Here is a 27,703-nt window from a genome sequence, read left to right as displayed (position 1 = left end):
TCGAGATAAAAAGGGCGACGTTGGGAGGGGGGAGAGGTGAGGGGGAAGCACAGCGAGCAGAAAGGAAATGCAGCCGGATTATTGCGGTTACGAATCACGATGGAAACATGCAGATGTCTTTCATCGCCAGGATTCTCACTCATCCACATGCTCACGGGCTGCTGTGAAATGCAGTCCCTTGGAACTGGTTAAATGGAACCCTAACCTGAACCAACATTGTCGTTTAACTTTTCCCGGGGCCCCGGGGTCGCGGATGCTGGATGCGACCTCCTCTGCCCGCTCTTCCGCAGGGACGAGGCCTGCCAGGTGCCGGGGGCTCGGCGCGGGCCAGGAGGCCGCCCTGCGGATGACCCGCTGGACGGATGCCCGGCAGGGTCCCCACAACAGGCTGGCCGTGGGGCACTTCCCCGCGCGCGGCCGCTCCACCCCCCGCGGCTGCTCCCCTCGCCCGGGTACCCCCGGGGGTGGGGCTGCGGGAGCGCGCGCCCGGCGCCGTGACGTCACAATCCCGACGCCCTGGAACCGGCGCTTAGCAACCGGCCCGGCGACAGTCTCCCGCCTCCGCCGCCCTCCGCCGCCCTCCGCCGGCTCCTCCGCGACAGTCCTCTGCCGCCGGGGCTGGCTCTGCCGGGGACGGACCCAAGGGGACCCCGCGCGTCTCCACGGCGCGGCCGAGGCGGATCTCAGCATGAATGGCAGCCGCAGAGGTAAAGGGCGCGTCTCGCGCTCCGGGCCTCGGGGGCCTCGGATCCGGGGTCCGGGGCCCGGGGCCCGGGTCGGGGCCGCGCTAGAGTAGAAGCGGCGCCTCCGGCGCCCTCCGTCCGTCGCCTGCTTGTCTTCCTTGTGGCCCTGAGTGTTGCCCGGGACCCTGGAGCAGACCCTGCCCTTGGGGTGCACGGGTCCGCTTCCGGCTCAGAAGCTGTCGCCCCCGGTCCAGGAGGCCCGCTCCCCTGAACCCGGGCCGCCTTAGCCGCCCTGAGTGCCTCGATGGCCCCTGTCCTTTGGGATCAGACCTCCCTGGGCCCCTGCTGCACTCCACAGAGGTGACCTCGGTTTCCTCGTCTCTCAGACAGGAGGGACACGCATGTCATAGAGTTGTTGGGGATCACATGCAGGGAGTACATGGAACGCGCCTGCACAGTGTGAGCACTCGGTACACACGGACTCTTCCATTCGCGACCAGCTCCCCGGATTCTCTAACTTTAAATCACTGGGAATCGGGTTAAAATGCAGAGTATGATTCAGCACGTTTGTGTGTGTGTGTCGGGGGGGGGGGGGGGTGTTGATATTTTGCTTTTCTAATAAGTTTTCAAATGATGCTGTATTACCAGCTACAGTTTTAGTGGCAAAGAACTAACCCATCATTACTGCACATCCGTCCTTGACCGAACACGCTCAGGGTCCAGTGGACCTCACCGTGGACCAGCTGGGGCCCTATATGAAAATCTCCACAAATCGTCGGCCCAATCGAAATAATTTGCATCTTCGCTGTCTCTCTCTAACAAAGTAGCATTCTTTCTTCAAGCCCAATAAGAACCTTGCCTCCATCTTTTTAAGAAAGTACCTTTAAACCAGGCTGCTAGATGGTTCATGTAATGTCTTGCTTTGAATATGATTGTGCCGTTATTACATAATCTTTACTCGAAATAAGTGCTGTTCTGAATGTAGGGGATAACTAGCCATTAGCCTAAGTTCCAGAAATCACAAACCAACATGCTTTTCCCCCCACTCTTTTATTTTTCTTAAATTTTATTTTATTTTTCCCATCACCATTTAACCCCTTTATGCCCTTTTCCACCGCTCCCCGTCCCCCCATCACCCCTGCCGTCGCCACACTGTTTTTGTGGTTTTCAGAAATTTTCTAACATTAAGCCCTATTTCCAAGTTATCTCATTATTTGATCCACAAACACATACTGTTAGGTATTATCCTCATTTCACAGTGAATGAACACTGGAGACTAATAAACTAAGAGTTCATGAAGGACACAGTAAGTGTCAGAGCAGGCTGGGAATCCAGGTGGGGAATTGAAACCCTGGAGCCATTGTTTTTACTTACCAGCTAGCTCATGCTAGTGTTACAGAATTTACCAGGCGACCATAAAATACGCAGGAGTACCCAGAGATACAGGGAAAAAAACATTTATTTTCAAATGTTTCACGTGTACTAGTACAGTGACTCAGGTCAGTTCTCCAAATTCTGAGTAAGCCAATTGGAGGAAGCTTTTTCTTTATACCCTTTGGGTTTTTGTCCCAAATAAAGATCAGACTTCCGGACCTTTCTCGGGCTTTGCAAAAAGCCGGTGTGTTGGGATGGGGGCCATGAGACCACACCTAAAGGCCTGGCCTGGCGCCAGCACTGATAACGCCCTCCGTGGGTTGTGTATTGTTCATGGCTTATGGCCTCTGTAAATGGGAGTATTTAGGTAAACAGGTCTTGCAAGACCAGATAAGTAAGGAAGGGGCAGTGACTAGACCAGTGATGGCGAACCTTTTGAGCTCGACGTGTCAGCATTTTGAAAAACCCTAACTTAACTCTGGTGCCGTGTCACATATAGAAATTTTTTGATATTTGCAACCATAGTAAAACAAACTTATATTTTTGATATTTATTTTATATATTTAAATGGTATTTAACAACAAAAAATCAACCAAAAAAATGAGTTCGCGTGTCACCTGACACCGTGTCATAGGTTCACCATCACTGGACTAGACTATAGGCCAACAGGACTGTGCACTAGGGATACAGAGTCAGGCTGCTAACACCCCCCCAAAATGTCTTATTTTCCTCATGACTAGAGGTGGGGGCATGGGAAAGGATATATGTAAAATTTAGAATATAATAGACTTAGTAAATTCTCAGTATTTATTGAATTATTTTTAAAATTGGGTTCCTGTCAAAATGTAAAAAGTTTATATTTTTATAACTTCTCCAATTTAATTAGCTTCATTTTTAGGATATTATATAATATATATAGCAAACATTGTTATTGATTTTGAATTTTTAAAACAAATATAATATTCATCAAATATCTGGGGTAGTGAGTTCTCTTAGATCATAATTATTATTACTGATAAGAAACCATAAAAAATTTTAGCCAAAGCCAAAATACTTCATTTTACTTGAAAAGATTGCACATCCTAAATTTCTTAGGTATCATTAAGATTACCTTGGGTGATTTCAGAGTGCAAAATATTAAGACACCACCTGAAGTAAAAAAAATCATTTTCTTTTGTCGTTTTCTTTTTGGTATCACATTTTTTTGATGTTCTTTTGTAGGGCAAGCTCTCTGTATGCTGATGTAGTAGGAAGAGTACCACCTAAAAAAACAGTCTATCTTGTTTGTAATCTTTGAGTGCTATTTACTAGGTAATCTTCAGCAAATCACTTTCACTCCCTGGGCCTTAGTTATTTGTAAAATGGACTAGATCATCTATCAAGTCTTCTTTCCAGCTTCTCCAGGGAGGATTGGGGAGAAATGATTGAGGGTTACAAGCTGCCATTCAGTCTGTTATCAATGACTTAGGAAGAAGCGAAGAAAAGACAACCTATTGGGATAGATCACTGAAAGCAGCTTGATAAATAAAAACTATTTTTTAATCTGTTGAACGAATAGAGACACTTATCAGTGACATCAGATCCCCAAGCTCCTGGCATTCCTGGGAAATTCTGCCACAAGAAACACCTTCAGCTTTCCTCACTAGAGTTCCTTCTGGCTGTCTAGTGGCCACACATTGTGTGGAGAACTGAGCTGCTTGCACGTACTGATGAATTTCATTACTCTAGCAAGACCCTTGATCTCATGGACAGGATTTTAGTCCTAATCTACAGAGGATGATGTTTTTTTTCCTGGGATTTAGTTTGAGACTACTTTTTCATGCCCCTTTGTATCAGTCTGGGTCCAATCAGAAGATGGGTACCATAAAACGATTTAAACAAGGGAAGTTTAAGGCATTGTTAAACTAGCCCTAACCCATGTGGCTCAGTTGGTTGAGCGTCGTCCGGTGTGCTGAAGGGTTGCCAGGTTCAATTCCTGGGTTTGTGGGTTGGATCCCCGGGTTGGGGCTCATATGGGAGGCAACCAGTCACTGTTTCTCTCTCACATGGATGCTTCTCTCTCCCCCTCTCCTTACACGCTCTCTAAAATCAATTTCTAAAAATTAAAAAGAATTATTAAACTATCATAAAAGAGTAACTATAAGGCATAAGAAATCTCTATGTGGTATCCAAGAGCCAAGGGAGAGTGCTCAAGGAAGGACAAATTTGGAAGGAGGACTTCCAAATAAAGACTGTCTAGATAGGATCCAAGCAAGAGGAGGAGCGTGAGTTGGACTAGATGAACTTTAAGACATCTTTTAAACATTACGTTCTGATTCTCTTTTATATATGTATTTACTTTACACATAGTAACATATGATATAACTTCTAATTTACTCAATTATTTTGTAAGAGGATTATTTCCTTAAAATTAATTGTAGGACAGACTAGCCTGTGATTAACTAAAATAGTTTTATTATATTTCAAAATCATTTAAAACTCCAGTAGGTCAGTAGTGTATAGGATGAAATCAGTATATATCAAATAACATAATAATTGATGTATAGGGTGTCCCAAAATTCATGCAAGATTTGCAATCCAATTCAATTGCAAATCTTGCATGAATTTTGGGACACCCTATATTTAGCATTTTACTCATTGAAACTAAAGTCTCAAGATACAGCTGTTTTGAAAATAACTTATTTTCTTAAAAGAGAACACTTTTGATCAATGGCTGCAGAATTTTTGTCTGATATATCATTTCTGGTTAGTAACACGGTAGAATACAATTTTAAACAACTCTAGCATTACCAATGCACTTATTATTTCTTAAATGTTCAATATTGTTTTCTTTGTGAAAGTTGTGTTTTGTTTATCCTAATTCATGTTTTTTTTTGGTTAAAAGTCAGCTCAAGCTCTGTCCTCCCCAGATCTGTTCCACCATGCCTATTTAAGGGACACTTGAGCACCAAAAGTAACGGTAAGTGAGGTACTTAAAATGGTGAGTGGTTGTTTGGTAAAGATCGACTGTTTATTTATAAATTATGACATGATGAAAAAATTAGTTAATACTTGAACTTTATATTATTAATTATGTATTTTAGGAGTTCTTAAGGTTAACTTAGGAGTCCCTCATTTCAAACTAGTATTGAGCGCTGGATGTGGACTTGGCTTCCCCTTCTCCCTGCTGCAGCTCCAGCCCAGCTCTGCTCCTGGCTGGCAGACTCCCCTGCTCTGAGTTATGCCTTCCTTGGTGAGGAGGTGATTTGCAGGTTGTCATAGACACAAGCACTGAGAAGGAAAAGCTGTGCAGAGAAGATGCACTTGGCATCCGGAGCAAGCAAGGGCTTCTTCATTCAAGTGGATTTCTAGGTCCTGTGAAAGGACAATATTTTAAAGCCTTTAAATTTTTAATGTAAACTTAAAATACATTTTAATAATTATAGTTTACAAGTTTTAAGTCTGGGTTATTATGCAAAATAATTCAAAGGTTTTTTTTCTTTATTTACATAAAAAATCTTTGATACTCATTCCTCCAAATGTGAAGGGAAGATCACGTTTTCAGTTACTTATTTCTTTGTAACAAAGTATATATATAATTAGGGCCAGAATAAAATTTTGAAAAATAACTTTTAACTAAAAAGTTAAAACTAGATTTAAAATATACTTACATAGAAGACCAGGATGAAGAATCCTACATAAAAAAAGCCTAATATGCTAAGTGTCCAGTCGTCTGTTCATCGGTTCAACCAATCAAAGCGTAATATACTAATGACATGCTAAGGCCACTCAACTGCTCGCTATGACATGCACTGACCACCAGGGGGCAGATTCTCTGACTGGTAGGTTAGCTTGCTGGGGTCCAGCCGATCGGGGACTGAGGGAGACTGGCCAGACACACCCTGGAGCCCTCCTGCAGTCCCACTCCACCTGGCCAACCTCCCGCATCCCTCTCCGGCCCTGATCGTGCACCGGTGGGGTCCCTTGGCCTGGCCTGCGCCCTCTCACAATCCGGGCTGAGGGACCACCCCACCCCCCAGGGCATGAATTTCGTGCACCGGGCCTCTAGTAATATATAGTTTGCTAACTTTTTCTTTTAATTGATTTTTTAGAGAGAGAGAAAGGGAGAGGGATAAAGAGAAACATCAATGAGAGAACTTTGATCAGTTGCCTCCTGCATGCCCCCTACTGGAGATCAAGCCTGAGACCTGGGCATGTGCCCTGATGGGGAATCGAACCAGTGTTCTCTTGGTTTATGGGTCAGTGCTCAGCTGTTGAGCCACACCAGCCTGGGTGCTAAGTTTTTTTTTGTTTGTTTGTTTTTTGTTTGTTTGTTTTTTAAATATATTTTATTGATTTTTTACAGAGAGGAAGGGAGAGAGATAGAGAGCTAGAAACATCGATGAGAGAGAAACATCGATCAGCTGCCTCCTGCACATCTCCCACTGGGGATGTGCCGCAACCCAGGTACATGCCCTTGACCGGAATCGAACCTGGGACCCCCCAGTCCACAGGCCGACGCTCTATCCACTGAGCCAAACCGGTCTTGGCGCTGCTAAGTTTTTTTAAGGACTATATGTGCAGTTATATATACTAGTTATAAGTATGAGGCTGCCTCAGTTAACATCTAAACTGCATCCTTTATCAAGCTGTGTGATCTTAAAGACCTTATACCCCTGCACCTCAGTTGCCATGTCTATTAAATAGTGATAATAATAATTAAATGAGTTTTTACATGTAAAGAACAATGCATGCATGGTACCTATTCAATAAGTGTTTTTAGTGGTGGTAGTATCAAACTTGCCATTATTGTATATTCTTTTTTAAAAATATGTTTTTATTGAATTTAAAATGAGGGGAAGGGAGAAGGAAAGAGGGAGAGAGAGAGAAAGAGAGATAGAGAAATATTGATCGGCTGCCTCTTGCATACCCCCCTACTGGGGATCCAGCTCACGACCCAGGCATATTTCCTGACCAGGAATCAAACCGGTGACCTCTCAGTGCATGGGCTGACGCTCAACCAACTGAGACACACTAGCCAGGGCTCGTATGTTCTTATATTATGTGTAGAATTTCCTTGGAAGGATGCATAAAAAATGTAGGAGTATTCTTCTAGGATGGGAGGCAGGGGTCAGGAAAGTCACTTACTTTTCAATCTCTTACCGTTTTAGCTGTTGATTATGTTTTTTTAACCACATACATGTATTACTTCTCAAAAGTTGTTTCTAATGTTTAAGAAAGTTATGCCTACATATACATTTGATATTTGTATATAAGTGCTAATTATTTTTAAGATTTCTTTTAAACAGTTTAGATGACGTCAAGAAGTTTAATATCACAGAATTTCTATATGATGTACTTGTCTTAGTTCTAATACTTCAAAAAAATGCATAAGCTGATTTGTAGATCTTGTTAAAGTTAAAAGTTTGCCTCTCAGAATAGAATCCTTGCGTAGAGTTTTGGAGTTTGGGCTTTGCTTGATTTTCCAGGCTCCATGTAATCAAGTACAAAAAGTTTATTGTTAATTACAGTTGACATTCAATATTATTTTATATTAGTTTCAAGTGTACAGCATAGTGGTTAGACAATTAGATAATTAGGAAGTGAGCCCCCTGAAAATTCTAGTATACACTTGGCACCACATGGTTATTATGATGTTATTGACTATGTTCCCTAGGCTGTCCCTGTGACTATTTTTGCGACTACCAGTTTGTACTTCTTAATCCCTTCACCTTTTTCACCCACTCCTTCCCATCTGGCAGTCCTCAGTTTGTTCTCTGTGTCTATGAATCTGTTTCTGTTTTGTTTGTTCATTTATTTTTTCTTAGATTCCACATATCCTAGTAAGTGAAATTATATGGCATTTGTCTTTCTCTGGCTTACTTATTTCACTTAATATAATACCTTTAGATCCATCCATGTTGTCTCAAATGGTGACATTTCATCCTTTTTTATGACCTAGTAATACTCCATTTTACTCATTATTTTATAATCAGGTAAGTGGCTAAACATTTTTAGTTCTATTCTAGAATCTCTTCATATAACTCTCCGGCTTGTAAAACTTATTCTTAGAAAGTTTGATAGCTCATCAGTTATCAGTACAAGATGAAGGCACATATTCAGCAGCACAAAGTTATGTCAGTATCTTCGTGGTAGAATTTCAGAGTATTTTATAAAAATGAGCTTAATAATTGGTAATTTGTTTATCTTGTGATGATTTTGTATTAACTTTAAATATATAATTAAATATGTTTTAATTTTTAGCTTTTTGCACTGACTCCTCCTCTCTCAGACTAAGTACTCTCCACATGGTCAAGAACCACATGGCTGTGCACTATAATAAAATCCTTTCAGCCAAAGGTAAAAATGTGCAACTGTGAACTTTCTGTACCCGATTTAAACCCTTGACTTCACTTCTCATTAGAGTAAATCCATAGCAAAAATGAATACATCATATATATATACACATACACATACACACACACACACACACATATATATATATATATGTGTGTGTGTATATATATATATATATATATATATATCAGAATTTGTGTTTGGTATAGAGATATCAGATACTGTCCATTTTTGTTAACTGAATTTGAAATCTATATAGTGCCTATGTTATTTCCTTTTACCTGTGTTATTCCTAATATTATTTTATGGTTAAATAATTGCTTTTAATATAATAAAAGTTTGTAACCTACTTTTTTGTTTTCAAATATACTAAAGAAGTTTCACAAAGAAGATGCTAACTAATCTCTTTTTCTTTCTTGGTCAGCTTATTGAGATATAATGTACATCTAGAAAATACACTAATTTTAAGTGTACAGTTAAATATGTGGAATAATACATGCATTTGTATAGCTGCCGTCACAGTTATGCTGTAAAACAGATATTGGCTGACTGCAGCTCACAGGCCAGATCCTCCTGCCACCTATTTTTTGTGCAGCTTGTGAACTAAGAATGGCAGTTTTATTTTTAAATGGTTGGAAAAAATAAAAATAGTAACATTTTATAACATGAAAGTTATATGAAATTCAAATCTCATTGTCCATAAATAAATCACATCCATTCTTTCACGTTTTGTCTGTTGTGGCTTTTACGCTCACTGACAGGCAGCATTGACTAGTGTGGCACAGACCGTATCTCCCCACAAAGCCTGAACATTTACTATCTGACCCTTTACAGGAAACGTTTGCTGATCCCTGACGTAGAGCATCCCATCACCCCAAAAAGTTCCCCCTAATTTTTTGCAAGCAATCTCCCCCCTGCCATCCCTGGCAACCACTCATCTGCTTTCTAACTATAGTTTTGTCTTCTCCAGAATTTTATATAAATGGAATCATACAATATGTATTGTTATGAGTCTGACTTCTTTCACTTAGCTAACACTTGTGAGACTAATCCATGCTCTTGTGTGTAACAGTATTTTTATTGCTAAGGTAGTAGTCCATATAATGAAATGTACCACAGTTTATTGATTTACTAGTTGGTGGACATTTGGATTATTTTGACTCCTTTTGGCTATTAGGAATAAAGCGGCTATAAACATTCACATGTAATCTTTGAACATATGTTTCTATTTCACTGGATAAATTAATTTACTAGGAGTGGAACTGTGGGGTAATAAGGTAAATATATTTTAACTTTATAAGACATTGCCAAACTGTTTTTCCAGAGTGACTCCACCATTTTGCATTTCGATCACTTCCATATCCTCACCAGCATTTCCAATTGGCGGCCCTTTATTGACTATTCTAGTGGATATTGATAGGGCTTTAGTTTGTATTTCCCAGTGCCTGCTGATGTTGAACAACTTCTCTTGTGCTTATTTTCCATCTGTATATCTTCTTTGGTGAAATATCTGTTCAAATCTTTTGCCCATTTTTAAAAACAGGTTATTTGTCTTCTTAGTATTACTAAGTTGTGAGAGTTCTTTATATCTTAAACACAGGTTCTATATCAGATACATGTTTTGCAAATATTTTATCTTAGTCTATAACTTATCTTTTCATTTTGTCTTTAAAATTTTTATTTGAAATAATTTTAGACATATAGAAAAGTTGCAAAAATAGCACAGTCACAGAAACTCTTCAGCTTTCCCCATGTTAAAATCTTACGTAATCATATTACAATTATTAAAACCAGGAAATTAATAGTGATATAATACTATTAACTACAGACCTTATTTGAATTTCACCAATTTTCCACTAATGTATTTTTTAAATTTTATTTTCTCATTTGAAGGGCTAAATTTTTAAAATTTTAGTTCATATCTTATGACATTTGTATTTTAAATGATTGAAAATCTAAAGAATATTTTGTGACGTGAAATCAAGATCAGCTTTTCAGAGAGAGGAAAGGAGAGGGAGAGAGAGAAACATCGATTGGCTGCCTCCTGCATCCCTATGACTGAGGATCGAGCCTGCAACCCTGGGCATGTGCCCTGGCTGGGAATCAAACTGGAGACCTCTTGGTGTACGGGTCAGCACTCAACCACTGAGCCACACTGGCTGGGCGCTTATGTTTTTTATATTCTGTTTAAGAAATCTTTGCCTAATCTTAAGTCACTAAGATTTTCTTATGTGTTTTCTTCTAGAAGTATAAGTTTTAGCTCCTACATTTAAGTTTGTGACCTATTTTGAGTTAGTTTTTTTAGGTATGCTATCAGGGTCAATTATTTTACCTGTGAGTATCCAAATATAACTAGGACTGTTTGTTGAAGAGATCATTCGTTCTCTGTTGAATTACCTTAGCACTATTTGAGAGTTGAGCATACAGAACTGGACTTACTCTTCAGTTCTGTTTTTCTATATGTGTGTCTTTATTACAATACCACACTGCCTCATTACTATAGCATTACAGTCAGTCTTGGAGTCAGGTAGTGTGGGTCCGGCAGTTTTGCTCTTTGTTTTTTCCAAGCCTGTTTTGGGGTTCCAATTACAAGTATGTTAACCAGAAGGAGCATGCTACAGGTGGGTTAGGTCAGTGATGCTGTCTGTGTGTTTGTTTCCAGCCTTTCTTCGCTTTGTTTTGTTTTGAATAGTACACATTGCTATGCTTTTAAGTTCACTCATATTTTCTTTTGTAGTATCTAGTGAGCTGTTAATCCCACCCAGTCTACTTTTTTACCAAGGATGTTATATTTGTTCATTTCTAAAAGTATCATAAAAGTTAAAATAAAAACTAGAAGTTCTGGAACTTTTTGTGATTTCCACACAATGATATTTTGTTATCATTTATAAATATTAAGAATATTATTAAATAACTAATTTTCGTCTTTCAGCTGTGGTAGACTGCTCAGTTCCACTCAGCATAGGTGCCTGCATCAAATGTAAGTAATTTTTGATATGTTGCCTTTAAAAAATGTGTGGTAAACTACACATAACATAATTTTACTATCTTTACCATTTTTATGTCTGTGGTTCAGTGGCATTAAGTACAGTCATATTGCGGTACAGCCATCACCGCTGTCGATTTTCAGTACTCCTTTTCCCTGCAAAACTGAAGCTCCATACGTATTAATCAATAACTCTCCCCACAACACCACTCTGTTTTCTGTCTTAAGAATTTGTCTACTCTAAGTATCTCGTGTAGGTGAAATCATCCAGTGTTTTTCCTTTTGTGACTGGCTTATATCACTTAGCAAAATGTCCTCAAGGTTCATCCATGTTGATGAACTAATATGTCAGAATTTCCTTCATTTTTAAGGTTGAATAATAGTCCAGTGTATGCATAGTACCATATTTTCTTTACACATTCAAGATACTTGGATTGTTTCTACCTTTTGCCTATTATAAATAATATTTCATGGATGTGAATGTACAAATATCTCTTTGGGACTCTACTTTCATTTCTTTTGGGTATATACCCAGAAGTGGAATTGCTGGGTCATATTGTAATTCCCTTTTTAAGTTTTTGAGAAACCACCATACCGTTGTCTGTAGCAGCGCTATCATTTTACATTCCCATTAACAATGTGCAAGGGTTCCAGTTTCTCCACATCCTTCCCAATACTTGTTCTTCTTCTGGGGTTCAGGATGGAGATAAGACTTCGGGAGTTGACACTATAGAGATTGTATTTTAAAAATTGCTCCTCATTTTTATTTTTAGAATTCAGACTTAACTAGTGCTTATTTATCCCCCAGCATTTTCTTTCCTCAGTTTAGACAGGAGTTTTTCTGTGTTGCTGTGTAAATAAAGAAAATTGTGGTGATTAGAAGTGTGAAGATTGCAATCACCAAACTAAAGTATAATTAATAGTCATTATTACTTCTAGTGTTATAGAACTGATGTTCATTATAGTCAGTATAACTTTGAAGGCAGGTTTTATAGATATTTTGACCCATCTCTCTTTTTATATATATATATATATATATATATATATATATATATATATATATATATATATTTTATTGATTTCTTACAGAGAGGAAGAGAGAGAGAGAGAGATAGTTAGAAACATCGATGAGAGAGAAACACCGATCAGCTGCCTCCTGCACATCTCCCACTGGGGATATGCCCGCAACCCAGGTACATGCCCTTGACCGGAATCGAACCTGGGACCTTTCAGTCCGCAAGCCGACGCTCCATCCACTGAGCCAAACCGGTTTCGGCTCTCTTTTTTTTTAACTCTGAAAATTCTTGGGGTTTTTTGTTTGTTTTTTAAGATTTTTAAAATTGATTTTTTAGAGAGAAAGGGAGAGAGAAACATGGATGTGAAAGCAAAACATTGATCTGCTGCCTGTTGCAGGCCCCCCCACTGGGGACCGAGCCCTGCAAAATGGACATGTACCCTGACTGGGAATCAAACCCAAAACCTTCTGGTGCACAGAATGACGATGTTCCCACCATCTGGCCCACCTGTCCAGATGCTAAATACATTTACTTTAGCATTTACTAATTTTTCTTAATTATAATTGAAACTTTAAATATACATATAAATTACCTTACTTGTTTTTTTGGCATGTAAAAATTTTTATAAATTCTGATTCAAAATGAGGTGAATTAAAACTTGAAATTTTTTTGTTCATTAAGGTGAGATAGATTCTTATGAAGTATGTTAAATTTTTAATGTTATATGAAAATATAAGTCATTCTATTTCTATTCAACTCTGAAATCTGACTAGCTTTTATTTTGCCATTTTCAGTCTGTACAATGACAAGTCTTTAGTAACGACTTAGTACTTGACTTATGGCACACTAAAGTGTGAAACCACTTTTTTTGTGTGTTTTTTTCAAATGAATAGCATTTCAGAAAAATAGAATTTAGATATCCTGATTGAAAATGTTTTAAAATTTAATGTCATTTTAAAGTCATATAAAACTTAAAAAAGTTTTAACATAGCATTTATGGAATTGACAATATTTTATTTGGGGGAGAGTATAATGGGCTAATTCAGACTCTGAAGTTGATGATTACAGAGTCACGAACAAGACAGTCGAGCATTTCTGACCTTCATATCTCTATGAATATCTGCCAGGAATTGCTTTCTTGACTCCTTAGGTTTAGCCAATTTGTTATAGCTTGTTTGTGCTCTTTAACTTTTTTTCTTTTTATATTTTTTAATTTATTTCAGGGTGGAAGAGAGAGGGAGAGAGAGAGAGAGAAACATCAATGATGAGAAAGAATCATTGATTGGCTGCCTCCTGCACACCCACTACTGGGTATTGAGCCCACAACCTGTACATGTGCCCTGACCAGGAGTCAAACCGTGACTTCCTGGTTCATAGGTTGATGCTCAACCACTGAGCTATGCCAGCCAAGTTGTTTGTGCTCTTTATTTTATTTTATTTTAAATATATTTTATTGATTTTTTACAGAGAGGAGGAGAGAGGGACAGAGAGTTAGAAACATCGATGAGAGAGAAACATCGATCAGCCTCCTGCACACCCCCCACTGGGGATGTGCCCACAACCCAGGTACATGCCCTTGACTGGAATCGAACCTGGGACCCTTGAGTCTGCAGGCTGCCACTGTATCCACTGAGCCAAACCAGTCAGGGCTGTTTGTGCTCTTTAAATAATCCATTGAAAGTTTCTCTAAATTCAATATTTACTATCTTAGCTTTTCTTTATATGGAAAAATATAGAGATTTTTCCTTGCAGATCATAGTGTAAACATTTTAGCAAGGAAAAAAATATAGGCTTTATTAGTCTTCCAAGACCAAAAAATTAAGTTTTCTATTTTCTATATTTCAAAAGATTTGTTTTCCCCATCAGATGCAGATCAACAACGACGAGAGAAACTCAGAAAGGAAATAGCACAATGTGAAAGGGAGTTGCAAGTAACTAAAAGTACAGTGCAGGCCAGTTCTAAAAATAATTCCAAGTCATCACTTAACACTCTACAAAAGGTAAGATGATCTTTTTTCACCTTTTACAAGTAGATATTTCTAAGCTATTTCATCAGTGGTACAACCTGACTTTTTGGTAACATGTTTCCTATTGGTCAGAAATAAACTTTTCCTGTAAAGAACCAAATAGTAAATATTTTAGGCTTTTCAGGCCACACAGTCTCTGTCACAACTATTGGTGGACTTTAACAAAGTCCTACTAAAATACAATAGAAATAATTAACTAAGTAAAAAAATTAATAAAACTGACAAGTCTCTGATGAAAATACTTAAGATTGAAGGCAGAAATAAAATGGGGAAATAACACATATTCAAAAGAGAGTAAGATAATATTATGAATAAGTCTGTGCCCAAAATTTGAAAATTTAGATGACATAGACAACTTCATATCTATATATAGGTATAGGTATAGGTATAGGTATAGGTATAGGTATAGGTATAGGTATAGGTATAGGTATAGGTATATAAATGGAGATAGAGATAGTGATAGATAGATATACTAGAGGCCTGGTGCATGTATTCGTGCACTGGCAGGGTCCCTCGGCCTGGTCTGTGGAGTTCGGACTGAAACCGGCTCTTCGACATCCCCTGAGGGGTCTCAGATTGCAAGAGGGCAGTTCTCGGGTGACACATCCTGGAATCGGGCTCCCTCCTCTCTGATTCTGGGCGTGTCACCTGAGAACCACAGCTGCCAAGTCACTGCAGCTTGGCAGCTCCTGCATTGAGTGTCTGCCCCCTGGTGGTCATTGCACATACTACCTACTGGTCAGATGGTCGCTTGCTGGGGTCCAACCCCAGCAGGTCCGGGGTCCCCAAAGGTGTGGACGGAGTCGGCGAAGAAGAAATAACACGGAGACAGCGTTCAGTTGATCAGCAGCCTAGCCAGGATCTCCAGCCAAGTTCTGGTCTCGATCTCCAGAGAGGTTCTGCTTAGGATCTCCAGCCAGGTTCTGTGCCCATGTTCTCTTGCTAGGTTCTCCAGATTCTCCAGCCAGGTTCTGTAGCCATGTTCCCTCGCTAGGTTCTCCAGCCAGGTTCTGTCCAGGTTCTCCAGCCAGGTTCAGTCACCAGGTTCTAGTCAGGTTCTCTTGCCAATTTCTGTAGTCAGGTTCAGTCCAGGATCTTTTGCCATGTTCTCTCGCTAGGTTCTGTCTCTAGGTTCTGAGGCCAGTTTCTGTCCAGGATCTTTTGCCATGTTCTCTCCAGCGAAGTTCTTCTGTCTCTAGAGAACGTTCTGTGTAGGTTCTGTGCCTAGGTTCTGTGCCTAGGTTCTGTCTCTCTCTGTTCTGTCTTCTTACATCTGTATTTATACCAGTTGATTCCAATCCTATCAATCTCTATTTCAAAGGTTAGGGCGTTTCTTATCTCCATTCCAGGGAGTAAAGATTATGTAGTTTAAGCATGATTGTTCGTAGTTAAAGTGATTAATTACCCACCTGGCACTTAGTTAAGAGGTTTTATTCCCTCCCTAACTTCAGGGGAAAATCCCTACCTGGGGAAACAACCTTTCTCAGAGACCTTGGTTAAAACACATAGTGCCAAGAAGGTGAGCAAACATATTAAGAACAGTATGCCATATGTGCTAGGTCCCTTGAAACAGCAAGGGTGGACCGGCTCCCGGCAGTCGCTTAGGCTTTTATATATATATATAGATCCCCCTATAGTTTATGTATTAGAAAAAAAAAATGAGTTATTTGTCTCGACTTGGGTTTTTGTGGACCATTTGGGCAATGCACATTTAGGCTGCAAGTTTGTATGGTGGCAGCATATAATTACAGATTCTCAAAGGCTAATGTTCCCTTTTCACTCTGTACCAATGTTCAAGATGGGCAGATTTCTTTGCAAGTCACCTAGTTGAGGTGTGGCCATCGAGAGGATCCCAGAGTCATGAGCATGGTCTCCTAGATCATCCAGATCAGTCCTTGAGCTTTGTGTTTTGTCCCCCAACACCCTTGATGTGATAAAAACTACTGCCTATTAGTAAAAGCCAGTTTCACTGCTCTGCTTACTAGGTGTCACATGTCATATCTGACTCCAGCGCTTTCCATTGTACATATCAGTAAATGGGAATGACTAAGGACATTTGTACCACAATAATGAATCCAGGTTGTTTTTCTTAGATGGGTATGGGGAACCATAGACCAGTTTTTAGTTGGTATGTTTAGTCATCATACTTTACAAAAACTACACTGGCAGGAGGGAAAGACAGACTAGTTATGAGACAGTTCAATAACCTGGGGAAGAAATGATTAAGACCTGATCTAAGACAGCAGAAGGGAGCACAAGGGATATATTTAGGAAATACTTAGAAAGGAGAATTCCCCAGGATTTAGTGCCTGATTTGAAGATGTGAAGAGCAAGAGGCCAAAATTAAGGAGGTTCTCAGGCTTCTGGTGTGGGCAGCTGGGAAGACGGTGAAGGGATGATAACAGGACAAAGTGCAGTGTTTTCTTTGGAGGAGGGGGTAATGTAGGGTTTGAGTTTGCTGGTTTGGACATGCTTCATTTGAGGTGCCTTTAGAACATCTCATATAGTCAGTAGAGAGTTGATAGAAGCATTTCTCTCAGACTGAAAATAAATTTGGGAGTCATCAGGGAAGCTATAATGCTTAAGAGCCCCCAGGCCTGTTGCATAGATAGAAGGACCAGGAATAGAATTGCTTCCTTTAGAATAATTCTGCCAGACGCTGTGCTAAAATTTGCCATCTGGGAATCTGTTCATCAATATTTGATGCACATGTGCATTTTCATTTCTAGTGATTGGACTTTTTAACCAAAAATTTAAAATATTTTTCCATTACCCAGCATTTTGACTATATTAATGAAAGGGTAATATGCTAATTAGGGCTGATGTCTTCCGGACGACCTTCTGGACAAAGCCACAGTGGCTGCGCAGTGGCAGCAGCAGCGGGGTAATGGGGGCGCCTTTCCCTGATCCACCAGGTCACCTCCCACAGAGGGAGGCCAGACTGCAGCTTAGGCCAGGGGCCAAGGCAGAGATGGTTAGGGGCGATCAGGCCAGCAGGGGAGCAAGTTAGGGGCGATCAGGCCAGCAGGGAGAAAGGTAGGGGTGATCAGGCTGGCAGGGGGGCAAGGTAGGGGCAATTAGGCCAGCAGGCAGAGGGGTTAGGGGCGATCAGGCAGGCAGGCAGAAGCAGTTAGGGGCGATCAGGCAGGCAGACAGAGGGGTTAGGGGCGATCAGACAGGCAGGCTAGTGGTTAGGAGCCAGCAGTCCCGGATTCTGAGAGGGATGTCCCAGATTGGAGAGGGTACAGGCAGGGCTGAGGGACCTGCTCCTCTTCCCCCCTCACCCACCCCCCCCCCCCCCCCACACACACACACACACGCGTACAAATTTCGTGCACCGGGCCTCTAGTAAATTACTAAGTGTATTTTGAGCCCTGACCAGTTTTTCTGAGTGGTTAGGGCATCGGCCCACAGACTGAAGGGTCATGGGTTCAGTTACAGTCAAGGGCATGTACCTTGGTTGCAGGCTTGATCCCTGGCCCCATTTGGGACACGTGTAGGAGGCAACCAATTGATGTGTCTCTCTCCCATATCTATGTTTCTCTCTTTCTCCTCCTCCCTCCCTTCTACTCTCTCTAAAAATCAATGGGGGGGGGGGGGGCAGAATTCTCGAGTGAGGATTTTTTTAAATTGTATTTTGAGATAAGAATGGATTTTGTTGAAAATAAAATATATAATTTAATCTGTAAATGTAAGATATTTTTTATTCATTTTTTCATTAGCCACTGTAACTCTATACATTTGCCTCCATAAAATACTTCATTTATGCTTTCATATGGGTATTTTTTAAAAATATATTTTTAGTGATTTTGAGAGAGAGAAACATCGATATGAGAGCAGAATATCAATTGGCTGCCTCCTGCACACCCCTACTAGGGACTGAGCCTGCAACCCAGGCATGTGCCCCAAATGGGAATCAAACCACAGACCTCTTGGTGCATGTGCCAACACTCAACCAACTGAGCCACACTGGCTGGGTAAATGAGTCTTTAAAATAGATAATAGATAATGTGATATAATGGTGAAGCACATAGGCCTAGCCTGAGTTCAGATTTATGAGACCCTGTGCCTGAGTTTCTTCACCTATAAAATAGAGCTAATAACTATCACAACTGAGAAGTTATTTTGACGATTGAGTTGTACATGTAAATCATTTAGAACAGTACCTTGCACATAGTAAAGACTCTATACTTATTAGCAGCAGTGATAGAAGTTCTTATTATTCCTCTCATTCTACTCACTGGTAAAAACAGTACTTTGCACAAAGGAAGCACTTGGCTTTTCCCGTACTCCTCTTGTTTTTCACCCCAGGAGCTTATAGGACACACATAACTGGCTAAATCCTAACCATTTTCACCTCAGCCCCCTCCCTAACTCGGAGTTCTGTAAAGGACACACAGGTATCCATAAAGTCTAGAATCATAGACAAAGCTTTAGCGGCATCTAGTCTGTAAAAGAGTAAAATATTATGTGTTTTTAAACTTTATAGATATCCCGTAGAAATGGTTCTTCCAAGGATAAACCAAAAAAAAAAAAATGGAGCAGTCAAAAATACCTCCCTTTCAAAGCTTTCCCCACTCATGAGGACAACTTGAGAAAATATGTGAACTTTTTATGGAATAAGTAGTTCTTTTTTTAAATATATTTTTATTGATTTCAGAGAGGAAGGGAGAAGGAGAGAGAGAAACATCAATAATGAGAGAGAATAATTGATCAGTTGCCTCTGCATGCCCCACACAGGGGATCGAGCTTGCAACCCAGGCATATGCCCTGACCGGGAATCAAACCATGACCTCCTAGTTCATAGGTCGACACTCAACCACTGAGCCACACCAGCCAGACGGAATAAGTAGTTCTTAATGATATTTAAAATATCAGTCACTTAAATCAGGGCACCATACATTGTGAGGAAAAGTTTTTCTTTCTTCAAAGCCTTAAATTTGCAGAGCAACTGCTGGCACTGGAGATTGCCTTAGTGACCAGAGGGAAGGGAAGAGTGCCAACAACTGTGGTTGACAAGGGGTTGGGGCTCACAATTGATTTGGAAACTTACAGATATAGCCGAGATCTCAGTACACAAGTCAAGATCGAAAATATAGGCATATGTTATTAATCATTTTTTTAGCTTCAGAAAGAAAAATGATTGCTATTAACTTATATGTAGAATTATATTTTTATGTTGATCATTAAAAAAAGAATAGAACTTTATATACAATGCTAACATCTTTAGGGACATATAAAGTTAATTTTATAAGCCCCTGAGGCAGCCATGTTTGATGTTTATGAATTTTCAAATCTATAATGATAAAAGTGTAATATGCTAATTAGACCAGACAGCCCAACGACCTTCCAGAGGAAGCCGGGGCTGCGAGGGCTGAGGCAAGCTGCTGCGGCTGCAAGGACCAAGCCCCTTGCATGAATTTTGTGCATCTGGCCTCTAGTGTAATTAATAACTACCAAACCCAATGTTCTCAGCCTGCAGAAGAACCACGAAATGAAGACAACATGTTAGTTGAAGAAGTGAATGAATATGCGTCCTTCGCAAGGTCACCAGGGACTTCTTCAGAGAGACTGCACCTCAGTCTACCTAAATCCAGTGACAGCCTCACGGATGGCACTGAGAAGAACTTCGGTTCCTTCCTGTCCAGCATAGATTGCACCACCTCCAGGCCCAGGAAAACACACTCTGCAGCCTCCAACAGCCGAAGGCCCAGGAGCACAAATTCCCACAGGTCTCAGTTAGTCGTTAACAAAACATCCAGTGGGGACCTTTTGGATAAACATTCTAAACTCTTCTCTAATGGGCATTTGCCATTCACTCCACGCACTTTGAAAACAGAAGCAAAATCTTTCCTGTCACAGTATCGGTATTATACACCTGCCAAAAGAAAAAAGGATTTTACAGATCAGCGGGTAGAAGCTGAAACCCAGACTGAATTAAGCAGGTATGGCACGTCAACAGCCAATAGTAAATCCTTCAGGATGTTGTGGAAACTAAACAATATTCTTTCTTTTATATCATGTAGTTTATGTGCCCTGTGAATGGAATGTCATTACTGTGACTTTTCCTTTTACATGTATCGCTTAGAACTATCAGAGTAATTGTTGAAAAACCAGTAGCCGTTACATTTGTCAGACTCTATATACATGAATGTTACATATTTCAATTTTTTTTTGTTTTTGACATGATACTAGAACTTTTGTGTTTTAAAATATTATACTTTCAGAGAGTTCTTAAAATATGTCATCAAACAGCATTTGTGAAAAAAACAGCATTTGTGCAAATATGTCTATTGCTTTATGATAAAAATGACAAAACAGTGGGTTAAAGAAGGGGGAGAAACAACTACCCCTTTCCTGCAAATATTCAGCCCCAGTCTTGTATAGCAACAACTCCCCACGTGTAATTTAGACCGTTGGGATCATTTCTAGAAGTTCAGTATAATTTGCCTCAATAATGTTTTCATATACAATAATGCCTGGCACATAATGAATATTCAGTAAAAGTTTGCCAAGTGCTTGGAGAAACAAACAGATCTTGTGAAGTATTTAGTGTAAGCTGATATTTGATTATTTATCCTCGGTTATATAAACAAATATTTATCAGGTACTAGGTTTTAGTTATTTTAGAAAGTAAAAAGCAATTTATGACTACTATTCTTTCCTCTGGGTAAATACAAGAAGTGCAGTAATATCAGATGTGCCTACATACATTTCATCAAAGAATTAAGGAATTAAATATATGACAGAATTTGTCAAGTGAGGAAGAAATGAGGAAAGTATGATTATATTGATGACAGCTTTTGAACATAAAAGTTCTCATTTCCCTAGCCCCACTCTGGCCAACTGAAATTTAGCTGCTATTCAAAAAAAGGAAAAGAAGTACAGGTAATCCAAACCACATCTATTTCCTGATTATATAACCAGAAATAATACATTTTATAAGAACAGATGGATTTTATCTCCTATGTTTGAGTTTATTTTTTCTAGACGATAAAGCTCGTTATCACACAGTCTTTGTATTTTGAAAGCTTAACAGTGTATTTTTTAAATATTACAGCTTTAAGCCTGATTTTGAGACAGTTGAGACCAAGGACTTCACAGAGTCAGAAGTGACCATAAAGCAGGTAACAGAAATGAGACCCCTGTGCTTCACATTGGAATTACAGCTGCTCTAACCTAACAGACCGTGGATAGCTATTTGGACTATGAAGAGTGATCTCTTGATGACACTTCTTGCACATGATCTAGCCAGTGTTCAGAAGGTTTGCCTATTTACTCTCTGGGAATGGCCACATGGATCCTGCCAATTTGGGAAATTATGCGTCATTAGCATCTCTTCTGGATGGTTGACTGGCTGGCTGGATAGATGGGTGGACAAATAAAATGCCTTAAATGTGGTTTTCAAATATGTAAAGTACTGTACATAAATTTGCATTGTAAAGATGAAATTTTAAAATGCAAGTAATTGCCTGGCAGAGTACGTGGCCCAAAGCAAGGATTCTATAAAAGTGAGCTGCCAGTAGTTTGTTAATATTATTTATTGTTCATACAGCCATGGCCACCACTGCTTCTGTGTGTTTGATATGTTGGCATTGGTTGTTTGAATTTCTGAGTGCGATATTTTTTCTCAAATTTACCCAAAACTTCATATTTGCATCATTTTCTCCATATGTTTATTTGTGGTGATTTCTTAACATCATTTAAAATGTCCCTCATTAAAATATAAGAAATAAGTTGTTTTATCTTACTTTATCATATATATATATATATATATATATATATATATATATATATATATAAAATATATATGTGTGTGTATTTGTTTCTTATTGATTTCAGAGAGGAAGGGAGAGGGAGAGAGAGAGATAGAAACATCAGTGATGAGAGAGAATCATTGATCACCTGCCTCCTGCACACCCTCCACTGGGGATTGAGCCCGCAAACCAGGCATGTTACCTAACCAGGAATCAAACTGTCACGTTCTGGTTCATAGGTTGATGCTCAACCACTGAGCCACATCAGCTGGGCTGTTTTATCTTACTTGAAATAAATTTAAGAAAAATGTCCTGATTGGATGGAAAATGTGTTCTAAAACATCCTTTGTCATAATATATCTGTCGCTCTTCTACTGGATATCTCTACTCTCTTACCTCAACTGTTTTTAAAATTTGCTGTTTCTGCCTTTACATTGTATTTTTCAAGTAAAATAAGGATGTATTCTTGTCATTGCATCCCCAGGCTCCTAGTTGTATGACCTATGGAACCAAAGAAAACATAACCCCTTCACCTTCCCAAGAGAAGGGCTTACCATGGGAAGAGGTTAAGGATGGCGCTCTGCAGTGCTCCCCAGCCAGGTAACAGCTTCCAGGGGAAATCGGTCCAACTGTCTCCCCCTGTAATTAGAAGAATGGGTTAAAAAAAATCTGCCTTTGCTATTTACTTGGCCTTTCTGCCCCCTGGTGAACTCACTAGTGAGAAAAATAATACCTACCCAATATACCTGACAGGGTTTTTCTGAAGATTGGATTAGATCATGGATATGCACCTCTTATTACTAATATATGATATTGTTGAACACTTACTATACGCCCACCTGTGTTTTTTTAATCCTCACCCTAGGACATGTTTTTATTGATTTTTAGAGAGAGAGAACGACAAAACAAAACAAAACATTGGTTAGTTGCCTCCTATATGAGCCCTGACTGGGGACCCAACCCACAAACTAGGTATGTGCCCTGACCAGGAATCAAACCCGAAACCTTTTGGTGTACAGGATGACACTCAGAACAACTGAACCACCCAGCCAAGGCAGCAACCATTGTTCAAATATTTTAATTTTCTCTTTTCAGGGCATTATGTCAGTATTCCGTGCAGCCTCCTCCTTCAAGGAGAAAAATCTACTCTGAGTAAGATCTTTCTCATCTTTTCATTTTGCTTAGAGGAAATCAAGAATTAAGAATCATAGAAACTTATTCAGTAAGTTAGGATTGAACACTAATTTGTCTCACAAAAAGCTTTGGGGCTCAACCATCTAACACATCTCTTTAAGAAAATGACCAAAATTTTCTGAAATAATTATCACTTCATTTTTATTTCCAGTGGAAATTTGTCCCTAAGTTAATACCTATATTTTTATAATTAGTACCCATAACTCTTGTATATTTTTGTAAGTAAAAATAATAGTTTTTGAAAAATTCAGACTTTAGAAACTCAGGACAACCTTCCCGGAGGTTTCCAGCCTCACCAGTTCTTTGCAGATATTATACTTCTAGGTTTTTTCATTTATTTTTACTTCTAGATATTAATGCTGTTTAGTTAAGCTGCATTTTTAGGGGGGAAATAATCTATAGGAGTCAGCAAAAGTTGTGAGTTATGCAAAACAGTTTATTCTTGTATTATTATTTATTAATAATTGTATTATTTTCCAAACAAATAACTGTAAACCTACCTTTGCCTACATCTATATTTTTATAGTTTAATTTATTCTTTAACTTGATGATAAATATTAGACTGTTAAGCAGTTTGAAAGTGTAATTTTTTATGTTGCCCTCACTCTTGGTTGGCCTCTGTCTTGTTCTGTTTAATCTCTGCTTACTCTCTCTTTTTTTGTTGTTTTGTTTTGGTTAATCCTCACCTTGAGGATATTTTTTTCCATTGATTTTTTAGAGAGTGAAAGGGAGGGGGAGAGAGAGAGAGAAACATCGATGTGAAAGAGAGACATCAATTGGTTGCCTCCCACACGCCCCTGACCTGCAACCAAGGTACCTGCCCTTGACTGTAATCGAACCCACAACTCTTCAGTCCTGGGGCCAACACTCTTAACCATTGAGCCAAACTGGCTAGGGCTCCCTGCTTGTTTATTGCTGGGTGTATGTCTCAGACATCTGTGAAATTTTACTCTATTAGGGAATATTTTCTCATCTTCAATATTTATCCTTGCATAATTTCAGAAAGTTGACATGTTTGTTTTATAATATTTCTCTTTAATAATATGAGCCAGAAGTACATTTCTAATGAGTAGTAGAGATTTTTAATTAAGTATTCGTATTTCCTATAGTTTTCAGAGTGAGTAGTGAATAATTTTTTTTAATTTTGTTTTATTGCTTAAAGTACAGTGGGGACTTGACTTACGAGTGTCCTGACTAACAAGTTTTTTGAGATACCAGCTGTCTCTCAGCCGATTTTTTGCATTGAGTTGACAGAGTAATTTGAGTTAACGAGCTCCTTAACGAGCTTGGTCTATGAATGAATTAAACTCATAAGTCAAGGCCCCACTGTATTACAAAGAGTATTACATATGTCTCCTTCCCCCCACCCCCACCCCGGACCTTTCCCCTGCCTCCCCTACCCACAATAATTTTTGTTATATATTGCTTTGCCTTCACAGTGAAGAAGAACTGTTGTATCTGAGTTTCATTGAAGATGTAACAGATGAAATTTTGAAACTTGGTTTATTTTCAAACAGGTTAGATTTTTTTTTAATAATACATGGTGGTTGAAGAGTACTTTAATATATTTTAATGATTTTTTACAGAGAGGAAGGGAGAGGGATAGAGAGTTAGAAACATCGATGAGAGAGAAACATCAATCAGCTGCCTCCTGCACACCTCCTACTGGGGATGTGCCCGCAACCAAGGTACATGCCCTTGACTGGAATCGAACCTGGGACCCTTCAGTCCGCAGGCTGACGCTCTATCCACTGAGCCAAACCAGTCAGGGCGAAGAGTACTTTAAATACTCTTCATTTGGTATTAGTTTTTTAACTTATTTTCCCATATGAGGAAATGAAAAATTATATTGCTTTCTTAGGAGACCATATTCTTATAACTGATAGCAAATTGTAAAGAATGTTTAATTCATGCTCTAGGTGGACTCACAGTTTGGGGGAGTTATAGAAAAAAATAGAGATTTTATTCATTTAAATACCATTATGTTTCTTGGCTATAATAGACTAGTAAAATAAAATTTTTGCTACTTACTAGCAAAGATTCATAATCCAATTTTGCTACTTGAAATTATGATGAGAATCAAAAGCAAGTATTTTGGTTACATCTGCTACTAATAAAGTGAGGAATAATAAAAGCTAGGTTTGCATACTGTAAATGAAATGGAAAATTTGCAAACAGATTACTTCTTGCATGTTGAATGAAACTGAGTGATCCTGAGTCAGCTTGAACAGTAGTTAGTTGTGTAAAATTCATTGGACATTGAGACAAACTTTGTTATGTAGCATAAGACCCCATTATGTACCCCACATGCATAGAAAATTGCCTAGGAGGAAATAATATTCCAAAACATTAAATAGCCATTGTAAAATGTAGAGTATGGATTTCTTGGGCTTTTAAAAAATTATTAAATTATTTCATAACTACTGACTATAAAGTTGGCTCATAACTTCATTGTAATAACAAATGGTAACAAGGAAATGAGTTGTGTTTTAAGAAACCTATTGATACATCCATGTAATAGACAAGTATGGTGTAGCTGAAGGAATAAACTCTGGTTTAAATTCTAATGGCTATGGCTATGGTGTAGAGGAAATCATTGTCTTAGAGATGTAGTTTTCTCATCTTTAAATTTTTTTTTTTAAATATATTTTATTGATTTTTTACAGAGAGGAAGGGAGAGAGATAGAGAGTTAGAAACATCGATGAGAGAGAAACATCGATCAGCTGCCTCCTGCACATCTCCCACTGGGGATGTGCCTGCAACCCAGGTACACGCCCTTGACCGGAATCGAACCTGGGACCCTTCAGTCCGCAGGCCGACGCTCTATCCACTGAGCCAAACCGGTTTCGGCTAAATTTTTTTACAATACCTTTCTCTCCCAATATTGGTCATGATTAGAGGTATCATTAATATGTTCCTAGCACTTAGTGGTGCTTAGTGAATGATAAACTCTTAGGTTATTATAAGGATTTAGCATCAGTGGAATTTTGTTCAAGTATACTGTAGAAAGCATTTTAAAATACCTCACGAAAGAATTTTCTTTAGAGTTTGGTTTATGGGGGTAGTGTGTATGTGAGGAGAAGGGAGACTTATGGTGTTTGCGTATGTGTGTGAGAGAGAAACAATTTTTAGTGGGGAGGGGGGTGAAAGAGAGAGGAAGAAGTTTTAGGCCTCATTTAAAATATTTTATTCACAGAAATGTAAGTAGCATGCAGTCTTTTAGAAACATTGGCATCCATTACCTTGACTTAAGTGCATAGAGGGAACCGTACTAGTTTTCATGGTGGAGAACTTGACGGAACAGGGAAGGGTTGGTCTTTAACTTTGGAAAGAAAAAGAGCCATTAAAAACGTGTCCAGTCGTTAGTAGTTTAGTTAATTGCATTGCTGCTTTCCAGTTAGTTGATTTCCTGACTGAGATATTAACATTCTTATTTCTCTTTTGTAGGTCTTTAGAACGACTGTTTGAGCGACATATAAGGCAAAATAAACACCATTTGGAGGAGGTTTGTTTCCTTAGAACTGCATTATAGAAAGAATTTAAAGTGTTTCTATACCCTCAGAGAAGGCATTAAAAACAAGTGCTTTTTTCCCCTTGTACTTTGTATACACTTGGGGTGGGTGGAAAGAGAAGTATTGGTCCTGCAGAGATTAGCAGCACTGCAGACAAAAGTAATTCAATTTAACTAGCTTAATTAATTTCCTTATTCTTGCCTTTTTCTTAATCCTAGGGGAAAATGCGCCACCTGCTGCATATCCTAAAGGTGAATTTAGGGTGCATATCCAAGGAAAGCTCAGCGAAGCTAGGTGACTTTGATTTGGTGAATTTACTTGACTTTGAAAAGGCTGAGAATTCAGCACAAAATGAACAAGAGGCCACAATTCAACAGGAGCGTCAGGAATACAGAAAAGCTTTGGATATGTTGCTGTCTGAGCCAAAGGATGAGAATGAGATAGTCTCATCAAATGATTTTTACCTACCAATCTATAAGTTCAAGAATTCAGAAGGGGTTATAATTGAACAGGTGAACGAGGAAACAAATCTTAGACCTTCAAGTCAGGATGAAAAAAATCCAAATACTTCTGACAGCTCAGGAGACCAAGAGACCTCTGTGACTATCATTGAAGGTGACAGTGACACTGAAAAGGCTGAGACTCCAAGTGAGCTGTACCGTCCCAGCACAGCCCTGTCCCCGTCCGTCCAGCTCTGCAAGGTCATGGGTGGCAGCGATCAGGACCTGGAGGAGCCAACGCTGAAAATCATGGCACTGAGCATTGAGGACAGCCCTGGGGATGTTTGATCTTCATTAATAAATGTCCCAAATGGCCA

The 27,703-nt window shown here is 39.3% G+C and overlaps 1 protein-coding gene across 2 annotated transcripts; it reads left to right on the top strand.

The window, feature by feature from the left end:
• The first annotated feature begins 519 nt into the window (after positions 1-519).
• SPATA7 (spermatogenesis associated 7) lies at positions 520-27,703 on the top strand. 2 transcript variants are annotated; one of them, XM_081111815.1, is made up of 12 exons: positions 520-707; positions 4,942-5,016; positions 8,301-8,396; positions 11,326-11,373; positions 14,262-14,395; positions 19,898-20,367; positions 21,483-21,549; positions 22,664-22,779; positions 23,275-23,331; positions 24,813-24,890; positions 26,822-26,879; positions 27,105-27,703. In XM_081111815.1, the coding sequence occupies exons 1-12, from the start codon at positions 689-691 to the stop codon at positions 27,672-27,674; spliced, it is 1,788 nt and encodes a 595-aa protein (XP_080967941.1). In that variant the 5' UTR covers positions 520-688; the 3' UTR covers positions 27,675-27,703. The 2 variants fall into 2 exon arrangements, with proteins under 2 accessions (XP_080967941.1, XP_080967942.1); XM_081111816.1 differs by lacking the exon at positions 8,301-8,396 and having other exon boundaries at positions 523-707.

Source organism: Myotis nattereri (assembly GCF_964212035.1).
Source record: "Myotis nattereri genome assembly, chromosome: 1".
Classification (NCBI taxonomy): domain Eukaryota; kingdom Metazoa; phylum Chordata; class Mammalia; order Chiroptera; family Vespertilionidae; genus Myotis; species Myotis nattereri.
This window is presented reverse-complemented; position numbering and strand designations above follow the sequence as displayed.

Excerpts from the sequence above, each read along its gene's own strand:
- SPATA7 (XM_081111815.1), top strand. Across the intron at positions 21,550-22,663 it reads CAGAAGTGACCATAAAGCAG|GCTCCTAGTTGTATGACCTA; the intron begins GTAACAGAAATG and ends TTGCATCCCCAG. Across the intron at positions 23,332-24,812 it reads AGGAGAAAAATCTACTCTGA|TGAAGAAGAACTGTTGTATC; the intron begins GTAAGATCTTTC and ends TTGCCTTCACAG.